Here is a 21,536-nt window from a genome sequence, read left to right as displayed (position 1 = left end):
CGCAGCATGGGGATGGTCTCTGATGGGAGGAGGGCTGAGGAAGGGGCAGATGATGGGCACTGTTAGGTTGAGGGTGGGAAGATAAGGCAATGGCTTCTGCTTTCTCAGCAACTTCTGCAGTGAGGTCATCTGCTGAGCACCAGAGCTGGGGAGGAGGTGTAGGATGGTTTCGGTGAGAAAAGGTACATAGAGAGTGGGAAGCAGAGCCAAGTAGAGACGTGTTGAGTAATAGCAGGAACTTTATCAGAGGCCTGGCTCAGTTGTGTGATTTTTCCAGTAGTTCAGCTGTGGCAGGGTAGATACTGAAAAGGGAGGGGAATCTGAGGGTCGGAGTGGTGAGGGGAGGAGCTGCTGGTGAGCAATTGGGTGGAGGACCCGCTCCGTAAAGATCTCTATTGCAGGAAGTTAATACTGCATCCTCTTGCTCCCCTCTTCCTGCCACCAGGGAGTCGGGATCCTTCATCTTACCTCATGACCTCCATCCTCCTCCCCTCTCACTCCTCAGCCCCTCTTATCTGTCCTGTAATTCCTCTCTCTCAGATCTTCACTCTCTCCATCTGTACTGACTCCTTTCCAAGGGGTTTAATCATGTTTAACACTCTCCTAACATTAACAAAAGGGCTTCCCTGGTGGCTCATGCGTGCGTGCTAAGGCACTTCAGTCGTGTCCAACTCTGTGTGACCCCGTGGACTATAGACTGTCAGGCTCTTCTCTCCATGGGATTCTCCAGGCAAGAATACAGGAGTGGGTTGCCATGTCCTTCTCAGGGGATCTTCCTGATCCACGGATTGAACCTGGGTCCTCAGCATTGCAGGCAGTTTCTTTACCATATTAGCCACCAGAGAAGCCCAGCAGTAAAGAATCTGTGTGAAATGCAGGAGACGCAGGATACACTGGTTTGATCCCTGGGTTGAAAAGGATCCCTGGAGGAGGAAATGACAACCCACTCCAGTGTTCTTGCCTGGAGAATCCCCATGAACCGAGGAGCCTGGTGGGCTACAGTCCATGGGGATGCAAAGAGTCGGACACAGCTGAGTGACCGAGAACACACACAATATTAACAAAAGAGATGGAGGGAGGCTACCTTTAATCCCAAACCCTTTCCAGCTACAGTCTCTGTTTGGCTTTTCAGAGCCAATGTCTCGGAAGAGTTGCTTGCTTTCTCTACCTTCATGGCCTCCTTCAACGGCTCCCTGCGGTTGGACTTCCATCATTGCCCTCTGTTTACACACTTGGGTCACCAGCAACGGCCCTGCTGTTGGATCCAATGTGAGACGACTAGGCGGCATTTTGAGGGCTCTGAGGAACTCCGGTCCTTTGTGTCTCAGGGCAGAAAAAATTCAGTGAGGCAAAATGATAGATAAGAAGTGACTTCTTATTAACAGAATAGGACTCCTGTGAAGCTTACAAGTGGGTGGGCGAGAGGCCCTGGGAACTTAGTGGGCTACAGTTTTAAAACCAAAGGAAAGTAGGGAGGGGGGAAAAAACAGCTTCTTCCTCATTCCTGAGTAGGTGTCACACTTCCATCATTAGCTTCTCCTCCAGGATGGGCAAGGGAGTTTTCTTGTCCTTACATGGTCAAGTCAGGACTGTAACGGCACTATGGAAAAATTACTTCAGATCTTAGTTACAGTGAAGGTCTTTACTTACTATGGAAAGGTCACCTTTCCATAAACTATTGTTTTTCATGTGTGCAGAGAGCATGTTCTAGAGGTCAGTAACTTACTGGGCTCACTGGGCAGAATGTGGGTCTCAGGCCACCATTGTTTTATTGCTTGGGGGCACGTCCCATGCTTCGGTTCCCTGGTTTTGTTGCTAAACCAGCCTGCTCAGTTTCAAGGTTAAGCAAGCCTGCTTTCTTAAGTGATCATTAACTTACTATGGTCTCCCAAAGCCCCCTAAAGTTCCCTCCCTATCTAAAACACCCTGTTCGGATTTCTGAGCTAACTAACCTTATCCCTACTATATGAACTTTGCAGTCCCCACCTCACTTGATCACTCATCTGACGGAACTGATGGATCTCTTTTTTGCTGCTGTTGATTTCTAAGCTCTCCACACTGCTGCTTTTCCTCTGGCCTTCCTAATTTCACTGCTTCTGCAGCATCCCTCCCTTAGGCCATGGTTCTCTAGGGACTTATTCTAGCCTTGTTTTCTCTCCTTACTTTGCACTCTTTCTCCTTGAGCAGTCCTGACCATCCCCTGGTCCAGGCTGCCTGTTATTTTTCTCTGTCTTTAGTGCTCAGTCCTAAATCATTTTTCCAAACTTCTTGTCCACCATACCATCTCCATACTTTAGCCAGAATAAGTGTCCAGTGGTTCTCAACTTATCCTGCATCAGAATCACCTGGAAGACTGTTAAAACTCAGGTACCTGGGTCTCACCTGGATTTTCTGAATCAGTAGGTCTGAGGTGTAGCCCAATCATTTATATTTCTAACAAACACCCAGGTATATTGGGATTCTCAAGTGGTCCAGTGGTAAAGAATCTGTCTGTGAATGCAGGAGATGCAAGATGTTGGATCCTTGGGTCAGGAAGAACCCCTGGAATAGAAAATGGCAACTTGCTCCAGTATGCTTGCCTGGAAAATTCCATGGATAGAGGAGCCTGGCTGGCTGCTGTCCATGGGGTCAAAAAGAGTTGGGCACAACTGAGTGACTGGACACACACACCCAGGTAAATTAAGTGTATTTTTTAGGATGCCGTAACAAAACACTACAAATTTGGTGGCTTAGAAATTTTTTGAGCTCTGGAAGCCTCATTTAAACTAATTACATCTACAATGACTTTATTTCCAAATGAAGTCACATTCTGAGTACTGAGGGTTTGTATTTCAACATATGAATTTAGTGGGGGAGAGGGGATGGGACACAATTCAGCTCATAATATTGATAGTACCAGATGATGCTGAAGCTGCTTCAAAACACTAATTTGATCATATTATTCTCATCATATTACTACTTTGGCCACATGATGTGAGGAACTGACCCATTGTAAAAGACCCTGATGCTGGGAAAGATTGAAGGCAGGAGGTGAAGGGGATGACAGAGGATGAGATAGTTGGATGGTATCACCAACACAGTGGACATGAGTTTGAGCAAGCTTTGGGAGTTAGTGATGGACAGGGAAGCCTGGTGTGCTGCAGTCCGTGGGGTCACAAAGAATTGGACGAGACTGAGTGAGTGAACTGAACTGATTCTCCTTGAAAGCTTTTCAGAGATTCCTCATTGCTCTCAAGGTAAATCCAAGGTCATGCACTGGCATTGGACCCTATCTGGTCCCTGTCGCTTAGCCACTTGTCCTTTCACCACTCAGGCTCACACTGTTCAAAGTGCCTTTCTGCTGAGAACACCCTCACCACCCTACTCCTGTGGATCCTTTCTTGCTCGGCCTATGTATCACTAAAACAGTCATCAGTGCTCATCACACACACTTGTCTCATGGGGCCTAGCACATGGTCTGACACAGTGTTCCATACATTTTTGTTGCATGAATGTATGAAAACAACTATTTTCAGGCATCTAAAAAGTTCAGTTTTAATTTTTTAATTCAAGAGCAATTTTATTTGAGTGTTAAAATCTAAAATAGAGACATAGCAAGGATATACTGTATCACAGGGAATTATAGCCATTATCTATAATCTATACTGGAGAATAATTTGGAAAATACTGAATCAGTATGCTATACACCTGAAACTGACATAATATTATAAATCAAATATACTTCAGTAAACAAAAAAACAGGCATTCTGGTGCAGAGCTGAGCGGTGATGTGGTGCCGCTAGCACACTGCACTGGGCCCTACAATCCCCCTCAAGGAGACCCTCAAGGAGAGGAAGAAATTCTCTTTCAAGAAATCTTTCAAACTGAATAGCCTGTCCTTCAAGAGAAATCGGAAGGAGGGTGAGGTGATTCGTCTTGCCTCTTAACCCACACAAGAAGAGCAGGAGCAGGCAGAGATCTGGTACTTACAGCGAAGAAGGCACTGCTCAGGAAGAAAGGTTGCTGCCTCCCCTGTGAGCCAAGAGCCTGAGGTCCAAGGGGCAGAGGCTAATGCTGCCTCCCAAAGGAGGAGACACAGAAGAGAAGGGCTCCAGGCCACAGAGCCTATACCGTGGAGGAAACAGAATGAATAGCTGTTTCATTCTGGGGCACGTGGGTGATCTCCAAGCTGCAAGAGCTGTGTTGTCCTTGTGAGGTCACTGCCTGGACCCTGGCTGCCTTCCTGCGCCCAGAAAGGAAGGAGCTGTTGCCCCCTAGGCACATTCCCTCTCCTCCTCTCCCTCGTATGAATTCTCCCATCATCCATCTGGCCTTCCTCTTTAGACCAGTTTAAGATGGTTCCTTGCAGTTGCCCAAGTTAAGTTAGTGATGGGAAATGCTCCTAGCCCTAGCCCCACCTCCTTCCCTGTCCCCACCAGGAAGAAGGCAGTTGCTGGTTTTCTTTCCCAATTCTTTCCAAGTAGGTTATGTTTGCTGCTCAAATCCCTGAGCGAGATGTGGGGGTGGGTACACTCCCAAATCCTGAGTGTTCTGCCTTCTCTTGAGTTTTTAGACTAGTGACACCTGGGCTGAGGAGGACACGGCCCCTGTCTAGGTTTTTATAAGTGTCTTAACTGAAGTTCAAACTTCCAATTTGTGAATCAACTGTGTCTCTTTTTCTACTTGGTAAGCAAGTATTAAACTTTGGGTTAGGGGAAGGTCTGTAACGTGAAATAAAGTCTTGTCTTTTTCTTTTCTTCCCTCCCATTGTTGTCAATATCTTTTATTGGCCAAACCCCAGATTGGTACTTTTCTTTATCCTGACTGCTAAAACCATTTCCCCCCCTCCCTCTTGGTTTTACTGTAACATTTGGGAAAGGAATAGATGTCGTGCCTTAAAAAAAAAGATAAAATCTAATTTTCTCGTTGGACCCCGCGTCTATACTCTTGCCGATCTGGCTTCTGCTTCGCCCCCTAGTGGTGGCTCTAGAGCGAGCCACCTAATGCCTTAAATTTTAAAGCATTTCCCGGTATGCGAAGTTGGGAGTCAACTTTATTTACATACCCACAATGCATTGCATTCAGGGTCGTGCCTACTTTAAAGGCTAGATCCTGTTTTCCTTTTGATTTCTCTCCTACTTCTGAAAAATTAGGATATTTTAATAGAATTATCTGCGATGGCAGATACTTACTCGCTTTTTGAGTGGGCATATAGTTACCACTGCTGGTTTAGGACTTATGGTTAACCGAGGACTGTGTGCCGGAACTCTGCAGCATACTCTGGTTTCTCTTCAGATCGTATAAATCTTTCGCCTTTTACTAAAGATTTCCGTGGAGAGGAACAATTCTGAGTCTTTAAACCAATTTTTTGAGGCCTTGCATTTGCGAGGCTCACAAGTATGTTTAAAAATAGATGATAGTCTTTAGATGGTGTGTTAGTGTAACGAAATCTAATACTGCTTAAAACTCGGTCGTTGCAAAGACTGTCAACCTTACTACATAACCGCGCGGTTATAGAAGTGATAGTTATGTTTTGTCACGGGACTGGAAGGCTTTCTGGGCCTGGTACAGGCCTTGGCACAGAAGAGTCAGCTGTTCGATAGATGTTTGTTAACTGTGAAAAACCCGGTTAATCTGGTTTTGTTTAGGCCTTGAGTTAAAGTTCAGATTTGGGCATATCTGTTTAGGCCTTGAGTTAAAGTTCAGATTTGGGCATATCTGTTTACAATTTTCGCAGGGGGGATACTTGAGCATGGCAGGCAGGCAAGACCCCACTCACTCTGGGGCTGTGGTTTCTAATTAGTGCACTTGGTATACGCTTCAAAATAGGAAATCCTGTAAATTCCTTGATGGTCCAGTGGTTAACGGGTATCATGGTTCTGTAGGGTGTACAGGTTTGATCCGTGGTTGTGGAACTAAAGTCTTGCAAGCTGTGTGGCACAACCGAAAAATATAAATCCTCAAGATTATCTGTAATTTCTAGTTTTTATGTGGCTCAAGACAGCAAGATAAAAAATTTATTGCTATAAATTTGAACTTTAAAAATAAGCTTATACTACATGTCAGAAAACTAAGATCACGGCGTCTGGTCCCATCACTTCATGGGAAATAGATGGGGAAACAGTGTCAGACTTTATTTTTTTGCGCTCCAAAATCACTGCAGATGGTGGCTGCAGCCATGAAATTAAAAGACACTTACTGCTTGGAAGGAAAGTTATGACCAACCCAGATAGCATATTCAAAAGCAGAGACATTACTTTCCCAACAAAGATCCGTCTAGTCAAGGCTATGGTTTTTCTAGTGGTCATGTATGGATGTGAGAGTTGGACTGTGAAGAAAACTGAGCGCCGAAGAATTGATGCTTTTGAAGTGTGGTGTTGGAGAAGACTCTTGAGAGTCCCTTGGACTGCAAGGAGATCCAACCAGTCCATTCTAAAGGAGATCAGTCCTGGGTGTTCATTGGAAGGACTGATGCTGAAGCTGAAACTCCAGTACTTTGGCTACCTCATGCGAAGAGCTGACTCATTGGAAAAGACTCTGATGCTGGGAGGGATTGGGGGCAGGAGGAGAAGGGGACGACAGAGGATGAGATGGCTGGATGGCATCACCGACTTGATGTACGTGAGTTTGAGTGAACTCCGGGAGTTGGTGCTGGACAGGGAGGCCTGGTGTGCTGCAGGTCATGGGGTCGCAAAGAGTTGGACACGACTGAGCGACTGAACTGAACTGAACGTGACAGTTGGGCTTCTCCCATAGCTCAGTTGGTAAAGAATGTGCCTGAAATGCAGGAGACCTAGGTTCAATTCCCAGGTCAGGAAGATAGATCCCTTAGAGAAGGAAATGGCAACCCACTCCAGTAGTCTTGCCTGGAGAATCCCATGGACAGAGGAGCCTGGCAGGCTACAGTCCATGGGGGTCACAAGAGTTGGACCCAACTAAGCCACTGTCACCAACCATATGACAATCAAATGCAATACATTAACACAAATCTTAACTGGATCCTGAGCAAAAAACAAAGTTATAGTTCTGGAGGTCAGAGGTCTAGAATTAAGGTGTTGATAGGGGTGCATTCTTTCTAGAAGCTTGGGAAGTCGGGGGAAGAATCTGTCTTTGCCTTTAGAAAGCTGCCTTCATTTCTTGGCCTGTGCCACCTTCCAGGCATTACTCTAAACCTCTTGCTTCTGTTATGTCATCTCCTAACTAATTATGGATTGTCCTGCTGTATAAGACCTTTGTACTTACCTGGGACCCACCTAGATAATCCAGGAGGATCTTCCCATCTCAAGATCCTTGATCACACCTGCAAAATTCCTTTTACCACAGGAAGTAGCACATTTACAGGTTCTTGGGAGGAGGATGTAGGTGCATTTGGAAGCCATTACTTCAGTTCAGTTCAGTTCAGTCGCTCAGTCGTGTCCGACTCTTTGCGACCCCGTGAATTGCAGCACGCCAGGCCTCCCTGTCCATCACCAACCCCGAGTTCACTCAGCCATTACTTAGACTACTACAATAATGATACAGTAATTATGTAGGAGGATGTCCTTATGCTTAGTAGAAATATAACGTGAAGTTTTTAGTAGTCAAGTTTTTAGTTGTCAAATGTCATATCTGAAACTTCCAAATAGCCCGGTAAATAAAAGAAAATGTGTCAAAGGGTATCGGTATTCATTGTATTATTCTTTCAACTTTTTTTGGTAATTTTGAACTTTTGAAAGTTAAAAGTTGGGGGGGAATAAATGTATATTAATAAATTTCATGTAATTATATTTCTCAGATATTGTAGTATACATAAGATTTCATTTTAAAACATTCCATTGTTATTAAACTATTATACAAGAGTTTTGGATTTTTTCCTGTATTTTTTATTTTCTAATTATTAAAATTTCCAAAAGTTTATGGGGTACTGTTTTTAAAATAATTCTGTAGAACGAAAGGCTATTTCAAGACTAAAAACAGTAAGAATGACTTGACGCCAAAGGACAGGACATGTCTTTAAAATAGGAAATTCATTTAGCTTTAAGGAAAACATGCTGGATATTTTGTTAACTTTTCTTTCCTTTCTCTGCCCAAATAGAGGAAAGAGGAGGCTCAAAATCCCCAGTTAGGGGTAAGGCTAGGCAGCCTTTGACCGACAACATCTGGGCCAGTGATGCCCTCTTGTGGCACCCTAAAGAATTACTGCCATCTGATTTATTTCCTCTGACCTTGAGGGACAATTCCCTCACAATAACTCAGTAATTCATTCATGTGTGCCAGGCACTGTTCTCAACTTGTGGGAAATATCAGTAATGAAAACAAATATTCCTGCCCTGCTGGAGCTTACATTCAGGTGGGGAGACAGATAAAAAAAATAAGTGATATGAAATAAATAGGTGAGTAGCAGGGCTTAGGGATTAGAGTACAGGGACTGGTAGTATGAGATGCAACTTAAAAAAAATAGTAACCCTCATTGAGAAGCTGATTTTTGTGTAAAAGAAAGTGAAGCCATACAGATACCTGGGGGGAGAGTTCTAGGAACAGAACCTCTCTCAAGTGTTCAGCAGAAAAGCTTGCACAGAAGTCCTAAATCATGAGCTTGTTTGTCATTTTCAAGAACCACACACTGCCAGTGCAGGAGACACAGATTCAATCGCTGGTTCAGAAAGATCCCACATGCCCCTGAGCAGCTAAACCTGTGCGCCACAACTATGCAGCCTATGCTCTAAGGCCTCGGAACAGCAGCTACTGAGCCCATGTGCAAAAACCACTGCAGTCCTAGAGCCTGTGATCTGCAACAAGAGAAGCCACTGCAATGAGAAGCCTCAGGATTGGAGAGTAGCCCCTGCTAAGATCACGTCTTAGGAGATAACCTTCCTTCTTGATCTTGTAAGGGGCCATGATGACCCAGGACCACTACTTGCATTGTAAGCGTGAATGGCATTGTATACATCATTTAATTTGAGCGTTTTGTCTCAAAAACTTATATAACTGAGCTTTTACCTCTAACAAGCAGAACAGTTCTCAGAGCTTTCTGAGAGGCTGTTCCTAGTTTATAATCCTCAATTTGGCTAGAATAAAACTTTCCATTTCTTTCTTAGATCTACTGATTAAATTTTTTGTTGACAACAAAATGAGGTGGAAATGTTTAGCTGGAAAGAGAAATATGGGAGTCATTGTATATAAGTGGTATTTAAAGTGACAGAGGGACTTCTCAGGCAGTCCAATGGTTAAGATTCCATGCTTCTACTGCAGGAGGCACGGGTTCTAATCCTGGTCAGGGAATGCCTCATGACATGGCCAAAAAAATTTAAAAATACATAAATACAAGTTAAAAAAATAAAGTGATGGAATCACCAGGGTATAAATATAGAGAAGAGGCTCAGGGTCAAAGTCCTGCCTCCCTCCACCTTGCAGGAAGCTGGGTTGAAAAGGAGGAACCCATAAAAATGCTTCCCAGGTCGCTCAGTGGTAAAGAATCCACCTGTGATGCAGGAGACACAGTTGGGAAGATCTCCTGGAGGAGGAAATGGCAACCCTCTCCAGTATTCTTGCCTGGGTAATCCCATGGAAAGAGGAACCTGGCGCGGACTACAGTTCATGGGATCAAAAAGAGGTGGACACGACTGAGCCTGCATGCATGATCAATCAGCAAAGAGAACGGACAAAAGCAACCAGAGAAGCAGGAGAGAACCCAGGTGGGTCCGGTGTCCTGGAGGTGAGAGTGCAGGGGCCAGGAGGGACTGGAGGTGAGGCCCACTCCTCACACTACCTCCCTGAATCTTCTAGGAGGTTGGTGGTCCTGCCCTTCTGACCAGCTTTTTTCCCTGATGAGCAGAGGCGCCCAGGTCCATCATCACAGCTCTCACTGGATCTCCCTCTGCCCTCCACACATGGACACCAGACAGACAGCAAGACTTGTTTATTGAAGACTTCCCAGCGGGCTCGCTCTCTCCCCTACCGGAGGGCAGAACCCCCAGTATCCCACCGAGGCCAAGGGGAGTCGACAGGAGCTTGGCTGTGACTCCTCGCTTCAGCCAGGCTTCCCTGCCACACAGCCTTGGCTTCCTGGCTTGCCTCCGAGGCTCCTTTTTCCTCCTCTTACTCTTTTTCTTCCACGTCCTCCTTCTGGAAGTGTGTGATGTAGGCCACCTGATCCTCATTAGAATGGCCAAAGTAAAAGCTCATGTTGCTGTAGGAGAGGCCGCTGAGGTGCAGCACTGGAGGCAGGGAGATGAGCCTGAGACTGGGTGTCACTGCCCCTCTGGCCCAGGCCCCCTCTCTCGCCACTCACCTCTGGTGACATTGACTTTGTTGGCTGCCAAGATGTCCGCCTGAATGCTATCTATGTTCATGTACAGATTCTCGGCATTGCTCTGGAGACAGAAGCAAGGGAAACCTGGCTAGATGCCAGGGCAGCCTGGACTTGGAGTTGGGCGTGGGCAGAGGGAGGCTGCAGGCTGCAGTCAGGCTCTTAGCCTGACAGGATGGGCCGGAAAGGGAACGGAAGGGTGCCAGGTGGAGAAGCCCAAGCACGGCAGTCCCTTCTGTCGCCCGCCCCAGCCAGATCTTGTGTGGGGTGTCCATGGGGGTGGGGGGAGGGCGTGAGCTGCAGCACGCGCAGGGCCACTGTTTTGTCCCACTTACTAGGAAGAGCTTGTAGAGTTCCTCCCCCATGGTCTTGCGCACGTTCTCCTCCACCACCGGGAATAACTGCACGAAGTACTGCGGTGGGCGGGCGGGGGTGGGGCGTGACTGCAGTGCCCTCGCGCCCTGCCCGCCCGCCGCCCAGCCGCCCTGTGCACCTCCAGCGTGAGGCTGGCCTGCCGCTGGCTGTTGCTGTGATCCGTGTTGCCCATGGCGGCCATCAGGCTGTGTATCACTCGCAGGTGCAGCATCTCCTCGGCCAGGGTCGTGTTGTGGCGCGCCAGGATCCTGGGCGGGGGTGGGGTGGTTTGGGGGTGGGGGTGGGATTCGGGCTGCGGTGGTAGGGTGGGACCCTTCGGCGGCCGGAGCCCTGCCGCAGTGCCCGGGCAGCGCTGAGCCCGGCTTGCCGCATCCGCCCACCGCCTGCGGCCCGCTTACCCGATGGCCTTGGCGGCCGCGGCCTGCTGCAAAAACAGCGGCAGGTGGGCGGTGAGCTCGAGGACCGACGAGTCTAGAGGAGGGAGTGGCCGTGAGACTGGGAGGAACCCGGTTCTCCCTCCTGCCCCGCCGGCGCCCACCCCCCAATCCGAGCGGATCCCTACCGCTGACGATCTGGGACTGCAGTTTGCTGGTCTCCTTGAAGGACGGTATCAGTAGCGCTACAAGGCCCTTGAGCAGCGCTGGGCACACGTCGTAGTTGACCAGGTCCTTGATCAGCTCGATGGCTGGGGAAGGCAGAGGCGCTGGAGAGGCCGGCCGCTGCACTCACGCCCCATCCCCGCAAGAAAGCACCCTCCCCCTTCTTTATCGACCTTTCGTAGCACCGCTTTCTGGCCAACAATGTGCCAGGCGTGGGGGTAGCTGGCCCTGCCCTCCTGGAACTGGTGGTTAAAGAGAGGGAGGAGGGGGCCGAGGTCTCCGGGGATTCACAGAAGCAGCTAGAGCGGGAAGAGGAAGGGTTTGAGGCTTAGAGGCTGAAAAAGCTGAAGGCCGCGCCGAGGCAGGCCCGCCTTCCGCCTTTGAGGAATCTAGCAGGTTCTGTGGAGGAGGGAGGGGTCGGGTCTTCAGAGGGAGACAGGACGGGGAAAAACAAGGGGTGAGAAGGACACAGAGCAGGTGGGTGGGGATGTGTGGCAGAAAATGAGAAAAGAGGCAAGGCTGACAGAAGTTTAGAGAAACTTTGAGTTTCTGACGAACCCTTGTCGAGGCCTTGTTTGCCCAGGCTCTGTGCTGAGCGCTCTCGGTATCCCGCTGCCGCTCGCAGGCCGGGACCGACGAGGTCCGCTTTGCACCAGCGCGGCGACTGTTATCCCCATTTTACATTTGAGGGGATGAGGCACAGAGGGCTAAAGCACTTACCTAGGGTACCACAGCTAGGAAGTGGTGGAAGCAAAAGGAGGGAAAGACTGGGTTAGGAAGGAGGGAGGGGACTAGACTTTATTGAGGGGACTTTCTGTAGCTACTTCCCAGTCATTCCAGCTTTGACTCAGCCTTTCGGCCAATATGCATAGGAAGCCTACTGTGCCCCGAGACCAGTTTGGTGACAAACTGGTCCGTGGGTTGTGGGAGTACCTGGGAAGATGGCGGAGGGCGCAATATTTTTGTAAGGAAAAGGAACCAGAGGGAGACAGAGCTGGATGGTAATGCGGCGGTACGCCGGAGAAACACGGCGGGTGGGGTGGGGTGCGGCGGGGCTTGCAGCGTGAAAGACAGAAATGCCCTCTGCCTCAGCTTGAGAGTCAGTGCCACCAGTCTTTCCATTTACTCAGAGACGCAAAGTTGTTTCCCTGTTTAGCTTATTTGCATATCAAAATGCAACGTTATGTTATGTTTTAATAACTAAAGTTACCTGTTTTGTTTTCTTGTTAGGACATCTTACCCTGTAAGAATGGTGGTGATGATGGTTTAGTCGCCAAGTCGTATCCGACTCCTGCGACCCCGTGGACTGGAGCCCGCCAGGCTCCTCTGTCCGTGGGATTTTCCAGCAAGAATTGCCATTTCCTTCTCCAGGGACATTCCTTCTTCCGGACCCAGGAATGGAACCCCGGTCTCCTCCATTGCAGGCTGATTCCTGCATTGGAGGCGGATTCCTTACTGACAGTTAACCAGGGAAGTAAGAACACATTTAGGGATACTTCTCTACAATGGAAGAAAGGCTTTTGTTGGTACGTGCAAAGGCGCCATGCGTCATAAGGGAGTATCTGGGAGAATGGGCACTGATGGTAGAGAAATACATGCTTTCATGGTTCACTTTCTCTTCTGGTTACCTTTTGTGTCTTAGCAAAGACTTTTGTGAAGAAGAACGATTGAGACTGGTGGTGTGATCTTTTGAGGTTTTACTAATTTGAAGCTAAATATGTAGACTTTGTGGACTTTCTAGGTAGCTGATTGATAAGGAATCTACCTGCCAAGGAGACAGTTTTAGTCCCTGAGTGGGTAAGATCTCCTGGAAAAGGAAATGGTAACCCACTCCAGTATTCTTTTGCCTGGAAAATCCTGTGGACAGAGGAGCCTGGTGGGCTACATAGTCTATGAAGTCACAAAAGAGTTGGACTCAACAACTGAACAACAATTCCTGATGTGTAGAAATACAAGTAGGTTCTGAAAAGTAGAAGGTAGGACCAACTTGCATTAGAAGGCAGTTTCAAGTCTAAGCTGTAGGTTGGGAAATAGGCTGTCTGGTTCCCTGCCCTCAGCTGTTAAGTGAGGCTCTACAGACATTATTGGGCTTCCCTGATAGCTCAGTTGGTTAAGAATCCACCTGCAATGCAGGAGACCCCGGTTCAGTTCCTGCATTGGGAAGATTTGCTGGAGAAGGGACAGGCTACCAACTCCAGTATTCTAGCCTTGAGAATTTCATGGACTGTATAATCCATGGGGTTGCAGAGTCGGACACAACTGAGCGACTTTTTTACTTTTCTTTTTTTCTACAGAAATTATATAGCAAGCTTACTTGTGAACATAGGTGCAAAAATTCTTCACATAATATTAGCAAGTTGAATCCAGCAGTATGTAAAAAGGATAATGTGCCATCTGGGAATGCACATATATCATCTTCATAGACAAAAAAAGTTGGACAAAATTAAATCTCAATCTGATAAGACCTATCTATAGAAAGCTATAACAAGCATCATACCTAATAGATGAAACATTAGAAACATTCCCTTTTGGATGAGAAATAAGGCAACCTCCCACACTTTCCTCTCCAGGAAATCTTTAGTAAAGAGTAAAAGATAACTCATCTGAAGAGAAACCAGAGTACACTTAGCTACATTTGCCACTGTTTTCTTAACTGATTATAACTCTCCCAGGACTGGTATCTATTCCTGTACTATTATGGCCTTCTCCTCCAGGAAAATCTGTAAAAGGAAATTTTGGAAAAGATGTACTATCCTTCTCTAATCTTTGGAAGAATTTGTGTAAACCTAGAATTTTTTTGTTGTTGAATGTTTGATAGAATTCTCTGAAGCTTCTGATCCTATGGAAAAATTAATTACTGATTAATTTTCTTTAATAGTTAGAGGGCTATTTGGGTTTTCTACTTCTAAGTCTGTTTTAGTAAATTTTATTTTCTAGCTGTTTTCATCTAAATTTTCAACATATTGGAAGAAGTTTTCATTATATCATTAAAAATCATTTTAATGAATGTACCGTCTATAATGATGTCACCTTTTAAATTCTTAATATTGATATTATGGGTTTTCTTTTTTTTTTTTTGTATCAGTTCCCTTTGCCCTCATATAGCATGGAAGTAACACAGATGGATTTCATTACAAAGAGGAATCCTGATTTCAGAGAACCTGAATGCTATATAGTAGTCAGTAAGCATGCTTGCCCTTTGCTATAAATGGGGAAACTATCTTTATTTTCCAAAGCTGTTTGCCAAACAAACATCCTTGAAAATGTAGTCTGGAATGAAGAGCAGTAAGTATGTCATTTACAATATATGCAGAAATGTGAAAGACCTGTCTCTATGGGAATTGTCTCCTAGGATTATTTTTCTTCTGCTAGAAGTAATCCTTTAGCAGACATACTGGCTCTGTTCCTGAATTTCCAGGGAAAGCATTCAGTCTTTCGTTATTAAGTATGTTAGCTATAGATTTTTTTTTTTTCCTGGTAGATGCCTTTGGGAAGTTCTGGAAGTTGGGAAGTTCTTCTCTCTCTCTTTTCCCTTTTTTTTTTTGGTCATGCCATGTGGCTTGCCGGATCTTAGTTCCCCAACCAGGGATTAAACCGAGGCCCTTGGAAACGAAAGTGTGGAGTCCTAACCACTGTCCTGCCAGGTAATGCCCAGGGAAGCTCTTCTCTAGTCCTATTTTTCTGAGAATTTTTAATTACAAATGAGTGTTGAATTTTGTCACATGCATTTTCTGCACTGATTGATCTAATAATGTGATTTTTCTTCTTTAGCCTGTTAACTTGGTAGATTAAATTGGTTGATTTTGGGATATCAAACCAGCCTTGCATTGTCGGAATAAACCTTTCTTGGTCTCAGCCTGTTTTTCCCAATCACAGAATCAAAGAATTATCCTCCCAGGAGTAAAATTCTCAAGAATGTCTGGTGCTACCTCTTCCAGTTCTTGGCAGTCTGGGGGCAGGCCTTCTGGGGCAGCCCTTTTCCCTTGTGGGCCAACCTGATTCAGAAACAGCTGGCCACTGCTTCTGCACTTTCTCTTGCATCCAGTTCTACTGAAGTAGTCCTTGCAATCCCAGCTATGCTTCACTCCAACCTCTGATTACTCAGGTATGGTTCTAATTTGGGATCAAGAGACAGCAACAGTGTGGAGGGAAAGCCACCAGCACACTGAGCCTCCCTGGATTCCCCCAAACACTTTTCTACTTGGACAAAAATGAAGCCTGGGATGCCTCTGGACATTTGGCAGCTCCAGCCTAGTGCCACAATCCCCAAGTCTTTCTCACTTGTTCTTTTATTGTTTGGATGAAACCTTTTCTTCCTTTCTCTTGAATTAGTGCTGCTTGGTTTTGGGGTCTGAGTAGTTATTTCCTCCTTATATTTGACTACAGGGGCCTGGTCAGCAACAGCACAGCTCTCAGTACTAGCTGGGTACTTGGCAGGCACGAGCTGGTGGCACCTTAGTGCCAGGATGCCCTGGGAAAACTGCCTCCCTGTACCTCAGAGAGTTCTTCCTGCATCGAGAAGTGATTCGGTGAACATTCAGGGTAAAAATGAATAGATGAAGATATTTCAGTGATGTTTCCCTGACCAACAATGGCATTCTCCACCCACGTGGGACCAAGCACTTCAGGAGACAAATATCTGGTTCTGTCTGTTCAGTTTACACGAATGCTTGAGGCTTAACTGATTATGTATCTGCTCCTTGATTATGCATGTAGATCCTTTACAAAATAAAAAAAATATTTATTCACTGAATCACTTTTGATTGAGTTTTAAATTTCACAGCTGTCACTGTTTACACCCAAAGTACAGTGCTAGTTCCTGCCCAGTGTCTCCTAAAGAACCACAGCCAGTTACAACTCTATACCCTGTACTAGTTACTCATTGTATCAGACTCATTCAGAAAGCAGAAGGAACAGGAGACCTTTGGCAGCTTTGCCTGAAGCCTGTGGTGCTGACAACATCCAACTGGCCTAAATTGACGCTGCCGTGGATGTAATACTTCTTGAGCATCTTCTCTGTGCCAGATCCCTGTGCTAGGGTTATCAGGAGGCCTAAGATAAAATCCCCGCCCTCAGGGATGACACAGTTCAATGGGGAATACCAGTAAAGAAACTGGCATTTATGATGTGTTAAAAGAGCCATGGGAACAGCTGGGCTGGTGTGAGGGCATGTTGACAGAGAGGGCATGGTGGCAGAGAACTAGCAAGGCCATGAGGAGACGAGAAGGAAGGAAGAATGTGGCGGGTGCCATGTTGGATAGTGTGTGCCACCCTGGTGGCCAGGCAAGCTGGGAGGTGTGGCTGGCACACAGGGTATAACTGTTGGATTCCAAAACTCATATTCTTCTCCATTAAACTAAGCCCCACTGCATCCTCTTTGGTGGAGGACCAGGAAAAGAGACTGTGTGGGCACCATGAGGGAGAGATGGAGGTCAGTGTAGATGTGAGAAATACAAAGACTTGAATTACAGCAGTGGAGACAGAATGAAGGGGGAGCAGATCTGAATGATACTAAGTTAGAGTTGACTGGTCTTGTTAGAAGTTGGTTGAAGGTGGGAAGCAAGAGGAGATGATGATGACCCACATGTCTAGCCTGCGTTGATTGGGTGCTTATTTTGCTGAGACTGGACCTCAGAGAACGAAAGGTTTGGATTAGGAATATCAGGATTCTAATTCTGAACATGGTCAGTGACATCCAAGGGGAGATGTCTAGAAGGCAAGTGAATATCAGCATCAGGTCCTCAGGCTCAGGAGAGATTTCAGCTGCACAGCAGCCACCCAGCCACTCTGACCCTCAACCACAAAACCGAAGTAATAGTGATGCCTGCCTCATCAGCTTGTTGTGAGGACTCAATGAGGAAAGAGCTAGAGCAGTACTTAGCATATAGTTAATAACTCAATCTAAAGGCGTCATTGTTGTGCGGTCTGTAAGTCGTGTTGACTCTTTGGGACCCCATGGACTGCAGCATGCCCGGCTTCCCTGTCCTTCATTATCTCCCAGAGTTGGCTCAAACTCATGTCCATTGAGTCAGTGATGCCATCCAACCATCTCATCCTCTGTCGTCCCCTTCTCCTTTTGCCTTCAATCTTTCCCAGCAGCAGGGTCTTTTCCAATGAGTTGGGTCTTCACATCAGTTGGTCAAAGTACTGGAACTTCAGCTTAAGCATCAGTCCTTCCAGTGAATATTCAGGGTTGATTTCCTTTAGGACTGACTGGTTTGATCTCTTTGCTGTCCAAGGGACTCTTGAGAGTTTTCTCCAGCACCACAATTCGAAAGTATCAATTCTTCGGCACTCAGCTTTCTTTATGGTCCAACTCTCACATCCATACATGACTACTTGAAAAGCCATAGCTTTGATTGTATGAACCTTTGTCGGCAGAGTGATGTCTCTGCTTTTTAATATGCTATCTAGGTTTGTCATAGCTTTTCTTCCAAAGAGCAGGCATCTTTCAATTTCATGGCTGCACTTACCATCCACAGTGATTTTGGAGACCAAGAAAGTTAAATCTGTTACTGTTTCCACTTTTCCCCCATCTATTTGTGAGCTATTATTATTTCCTTCTTTTTTTTTTAAGGGGGCTACTCTCCCATCGTACTCAAACCCCTCATGTGTATAAAATGAGACTGAAATGATTACCTTCTGACCAGGAGATGTTCCCTGGAATCTAAGCTTCTGGATTATCTTACCTTTGTATATTTGAAATGTAAATATGTACCAAAAGAACTTTGCCGTGAAAAGCAACATATTTAGTATCAGTATGCTTGTAACTCACTTTAATTAAACTTTGTTGTTTTTGTTTAGTCCCTATGTTGTGTCCAACTCTTTTGCAACCTTTTAAAGAAGCCTCTTCTAAAAAAATAATAAATTAAAAAGGCCCTTCTATAGCCTGCCAGGCTCCTCTGTCCATGGGATTTCCCAGGCAAGACTACTGGAATGGGTTGCCATTTCCTGCTCCAAGAGCTATTATTTCTATCATTATACATGGTAATTAAAACCACGGGAGTGGGTGAGGTGCCACAGAACCAAAAGTAAAGAAGAGAAGACAACCTGGGATTGACTCCTAGGAGGAAAAGAAACCAATACCTAAGGGACTGGTGGAAGAACAGGAATGTTTGAAGGGCTAAGAAGTAGAATCCAGAGAGAAAGGAGGAAGCCCAGGACAGTGTGGGTCTGGGAAGGAAGGGATCAGAGTCCTCAGGGAGGAGGATGTGATCAGGAGGGTTTGGAATTGAGAGCTCATGCCCAGTGAGGCTGAGAAGAAGCTCTGCAGGGCCCATGCCCATTAATTTGACAAGTAACACATTGGGTACCTGTCAACCACAGCGCTGGCACTGGCTGAGTTGGCAGTAAACAAAACATGCAAGGAGCATGCCACCAACGCTTTAAGGAAACTGCGGTGCAAGGGGAAGGATTCCTCCAATCCAAAGAGGAACCACAGAGCCCATAGCCTGTCAGCACCGAAAGAAAGATCTGTGATCACCTGTCTGATAGATGCAGAAACCCAGAACAAAGACTTCCCTGGGGGATCTCAGTGAATAGGACACAGAGCTGTAGCAGCAGGCTTCACGTCGTGTGTCTCAGAAACGGCACTGCATCTGGGAACTGTGGCTCTGTCAGGCAACCGTTTCCAGCGCTCTCAGCTCTGATGAAGTTGGTTTTTACAACTTTTTGCTCCTGCTGCTGCTGCGTCGCTTCAGTCGTGTCCGACTCTGTGCGGCCCCATAGACGGCAGCCCACCAGGCTCCTCCGTCCCTGGGATTCTCCAGGCAAGAACACTGGAGTGGGTTGCCATTTCCTTCTCCAATGCATGAAAGTGAAAAGTGAAAGTGAAGTCGCTCAGTCGAGTCCGACTCTTAGCGACCCCATGGACTGTTCGCTCCTAGAGCCGGCGAAAACCAGTGTCCTGTCCTTTTCTTCACACCCAGGCAAGACTGCCACCTACTGGTCACACTTAAGAAGTCCACCTCAGTGCCATCCATACAGAGCTTTGCTTCCGTTTCCAGTAGCGCTGGGGAATGAATGGCTAACCACTTCAGTATTCTTGCCTGAGAAATCCCAGGTACAGAGGAGCCTGGTGGGCTACACTCCATGGGGTCGCAAAAAGTTGGACTAAAGTTCACTAAAATCTTGCTTACCACAAGGTGCGGACCAAAAAGAAATATGTCCACAAAGTTTTCAGTATGTCTCCTTTCAAGAGGTGGAGCCCAATTCTCTCCTCTCCTTGTGTGTGGGGTCAGCTTAGTGACTGCCTTCCAATGAAGACAGTAAAACAGAAGTGACATATGCAGCTTCAGAATTAGATTATAAAAGATACTGGAGCTTCCTCTTTGCTGTCTCTTGGATCACTTGCTCCAGGAGAAGCCAGCTGACATGTTGTCAGAACACTCAAGCAGCCCTATAGCAAGATCCACATGGTGAAGAACAGAGGCTTCCTGCCGACCGCCAGCACTAGCTTGCCAAGTGAGTAAGTGAGCCACCCTGGAAGTGGGTCCTCCAGGCCTGGTCACACCTTTGGGTGATGATAGCCCCAGCTGACCGCCTGACTGCAACCATATGACACACCTGGAGCCAGAACCACTCAGTTAAGCTGCTCCCAGATTTCTGATCCACAAAAACTGTGGGAGATAATAAACGTTCATCTTTTTTTTTAGCTACTGGATTTTAGGGTGATTTACTATATGAGCAATAGGTAATGAATATAGATGGACTGATTTAACAGCTTTTGTGGATTTCTGCAAAGTTTGACTATAACGTCTTTCATGTTGCCTTCATGGCAGCAGTTTTAAGGAATTTTCACTTGTTTTTGCCTGAGCTCTCTGAGGCTGCGGTGGCAGTGGGTAGGAGCAAGGAGGGGAGACCTGATGAGAGAACTTGCTGGAAGTCACCATGCTACATGGCCTAGGCTGCCCATCCTTGAGAGAAGAGGGGGTGGGAGGGGGTTCAGCAGAGAAAGGGAGCACAAGGGCCAGAGAAGGGGGCCAATGAAGGGTAAGAAGTGGGTATGGAGGGACAGAACTTCTGAAAACTCAGAAGTTCCGGCTTCTCCCAGCTGTCTTAGGCCCTACCAATACAACCAAGAGGAGCTGCTATACACTTTAGCTTTTTTTTTTTTTTGACTGCCCTGGGTCTTCATTGTGGTGCTTGGGCCTCTCTAGTTATGATGCTCAGGCTTCGTTGCCCCACGGCATGTGGGATCTTAGTTCCCCAACCAGGGATCAAACCTGTGTTCCCTGTATTGGAAGGCAGATTCTTAACCACTGGACTACCAGGGAAGTCCTTATACTTTAAATATTTAAAGTAAACATATTTTCAGTAAGTTGGTGATTTGGTGAACTGGGCACTCAGCAAATTGGTCATCTGGCCAGTTGATTTTTGGGTAAGCATACATTTGGCAAATTAATTTACAGTGATGGGTCAGTTTCTTATTAAGTCATACATAGTAATTTTTATGATCCTAAGATAATAATTTATTTGTAACAGATACTAATATATTTACCCACACAGATATATATTTCAGATTCCCAACAGAATTAATCTCTCCTTCCAAAAAAGTTTGTGACTTTGACATTTCTCTTCTTCAGGGAGGGAGACCAGTGAGTGATGATTAAGTCCCCATCTGCCACTAATTCCTGGAATAGCAATCCTCCCTGGGAGGAAACTGCCATTTTTCACTTCAGAGTCATTATAAATGGAGATAAATTCCAGGCAGGACCACTTTGGAGAAGTCCCCCCTTAATTTTAATTTTGACTCTTTTAGGTTGAATGGGGTCATTATTTAAAAAATTTAAAATCTTAATTCTATGGGGAAAAAAAATCCTCAGAAATTAGCGGATATGGGTGTCAGAACCTCTTCCCTGGTTATTTCTATGAGAAAGTGAATGACAGATGAGAATGGACAATCAGAGTCTGCTGCAGTGGGGACCAGAAACCCATGACTTGGTCCCAGGTTTCCTCTTCCACTCTTTGTAAGAACCTGGAAGGGCAAGGCATTCCCCACAACCTTCAAGACGGGGCTCCTGGGGCTCCCTGAACCACAGCTCCTCCCAGGGCCCCTGCATGGCTGTGGGGTAGACGTAATGTTACAAAATCCAGCTCAGCCAGACAGACATATTTCAGGAAACTGCATGAGAATATTGAGAAAGGGAAGAAAGAGGAAGAAAGAAGCTTATCTCACCTAGACAGACATAGAGCCAGCCCCAGTCCCACTGCAGTCATTTTAAAACTTGGTCATAAAATTATTTGATCCTCCTCCCATCAAGAGGTAGAAGCTGCTTGCTTCCCTTGAGTCTGGG

At 46.3% G+C, this 21,536-nt stretch overlaps 1 protein-coding gene across 4 annotated transcripts in view; it reads right to left on the bottom strand.

The window, feature by feature from the left end:
- C3H1orf228 (chromosome 3 C1orf228 homolog) overlaps positions 9,863-21,536 on the bottom strand; it is a 58,538-nt gene continuing 46,864 nt past the window's right edge. For 2 of the 4 annotated variants that reach the window (XM_018043379.1, XM_018043393.1), the window contains exons 8-13: positions 11,205-11,327; positions 11,041-11,113; positions 10,761-10,890; positions 10,603-10,680; positions 10,250-10,331; positions 10,057-10,175 (exon numbers count right to left, since the gene is read on the bottom strand). In XM_018043379.1, the coding sequence (XP_017898868.1) occupies positions 10,057-10,175; positions 10,250-10,331; positions 10,603-10,680; positions 10,761-10,890; positions 11,041-11,113; positions 11,205-11,327 (605 nt within the window). Of the gene's footprint in view, positions 10,196-10,249; positions 10,332-10,602; positions 10,681-10,760; positions 10,891-11,040; positions 11,114-11,204; positions 11,328-21,536 lie in introns of all 4 variants that reach the window. The other 2 variants (XM_018043385.1, XM_018043397.1) reach the window with 2 other exon arrangements.

This window comes from Capra hircus, chromosome 3 (genome assembly GCF_001704415.2).
Source record: "Capra hircus breed San Clemente chromosome 3, ASM170441v1, whole genome shotgun sequence".
NCBI lineage: Eukaryota > Metazoa > Chordata > Mammalia > Artiodactyla > Bovidae > Capra > Capra hircus.
The sequence above is the reverse complement of the archived record's forward strand: the minus strand, read 5'-3'. Positions and strand labels throughout refer to the sequence as shown.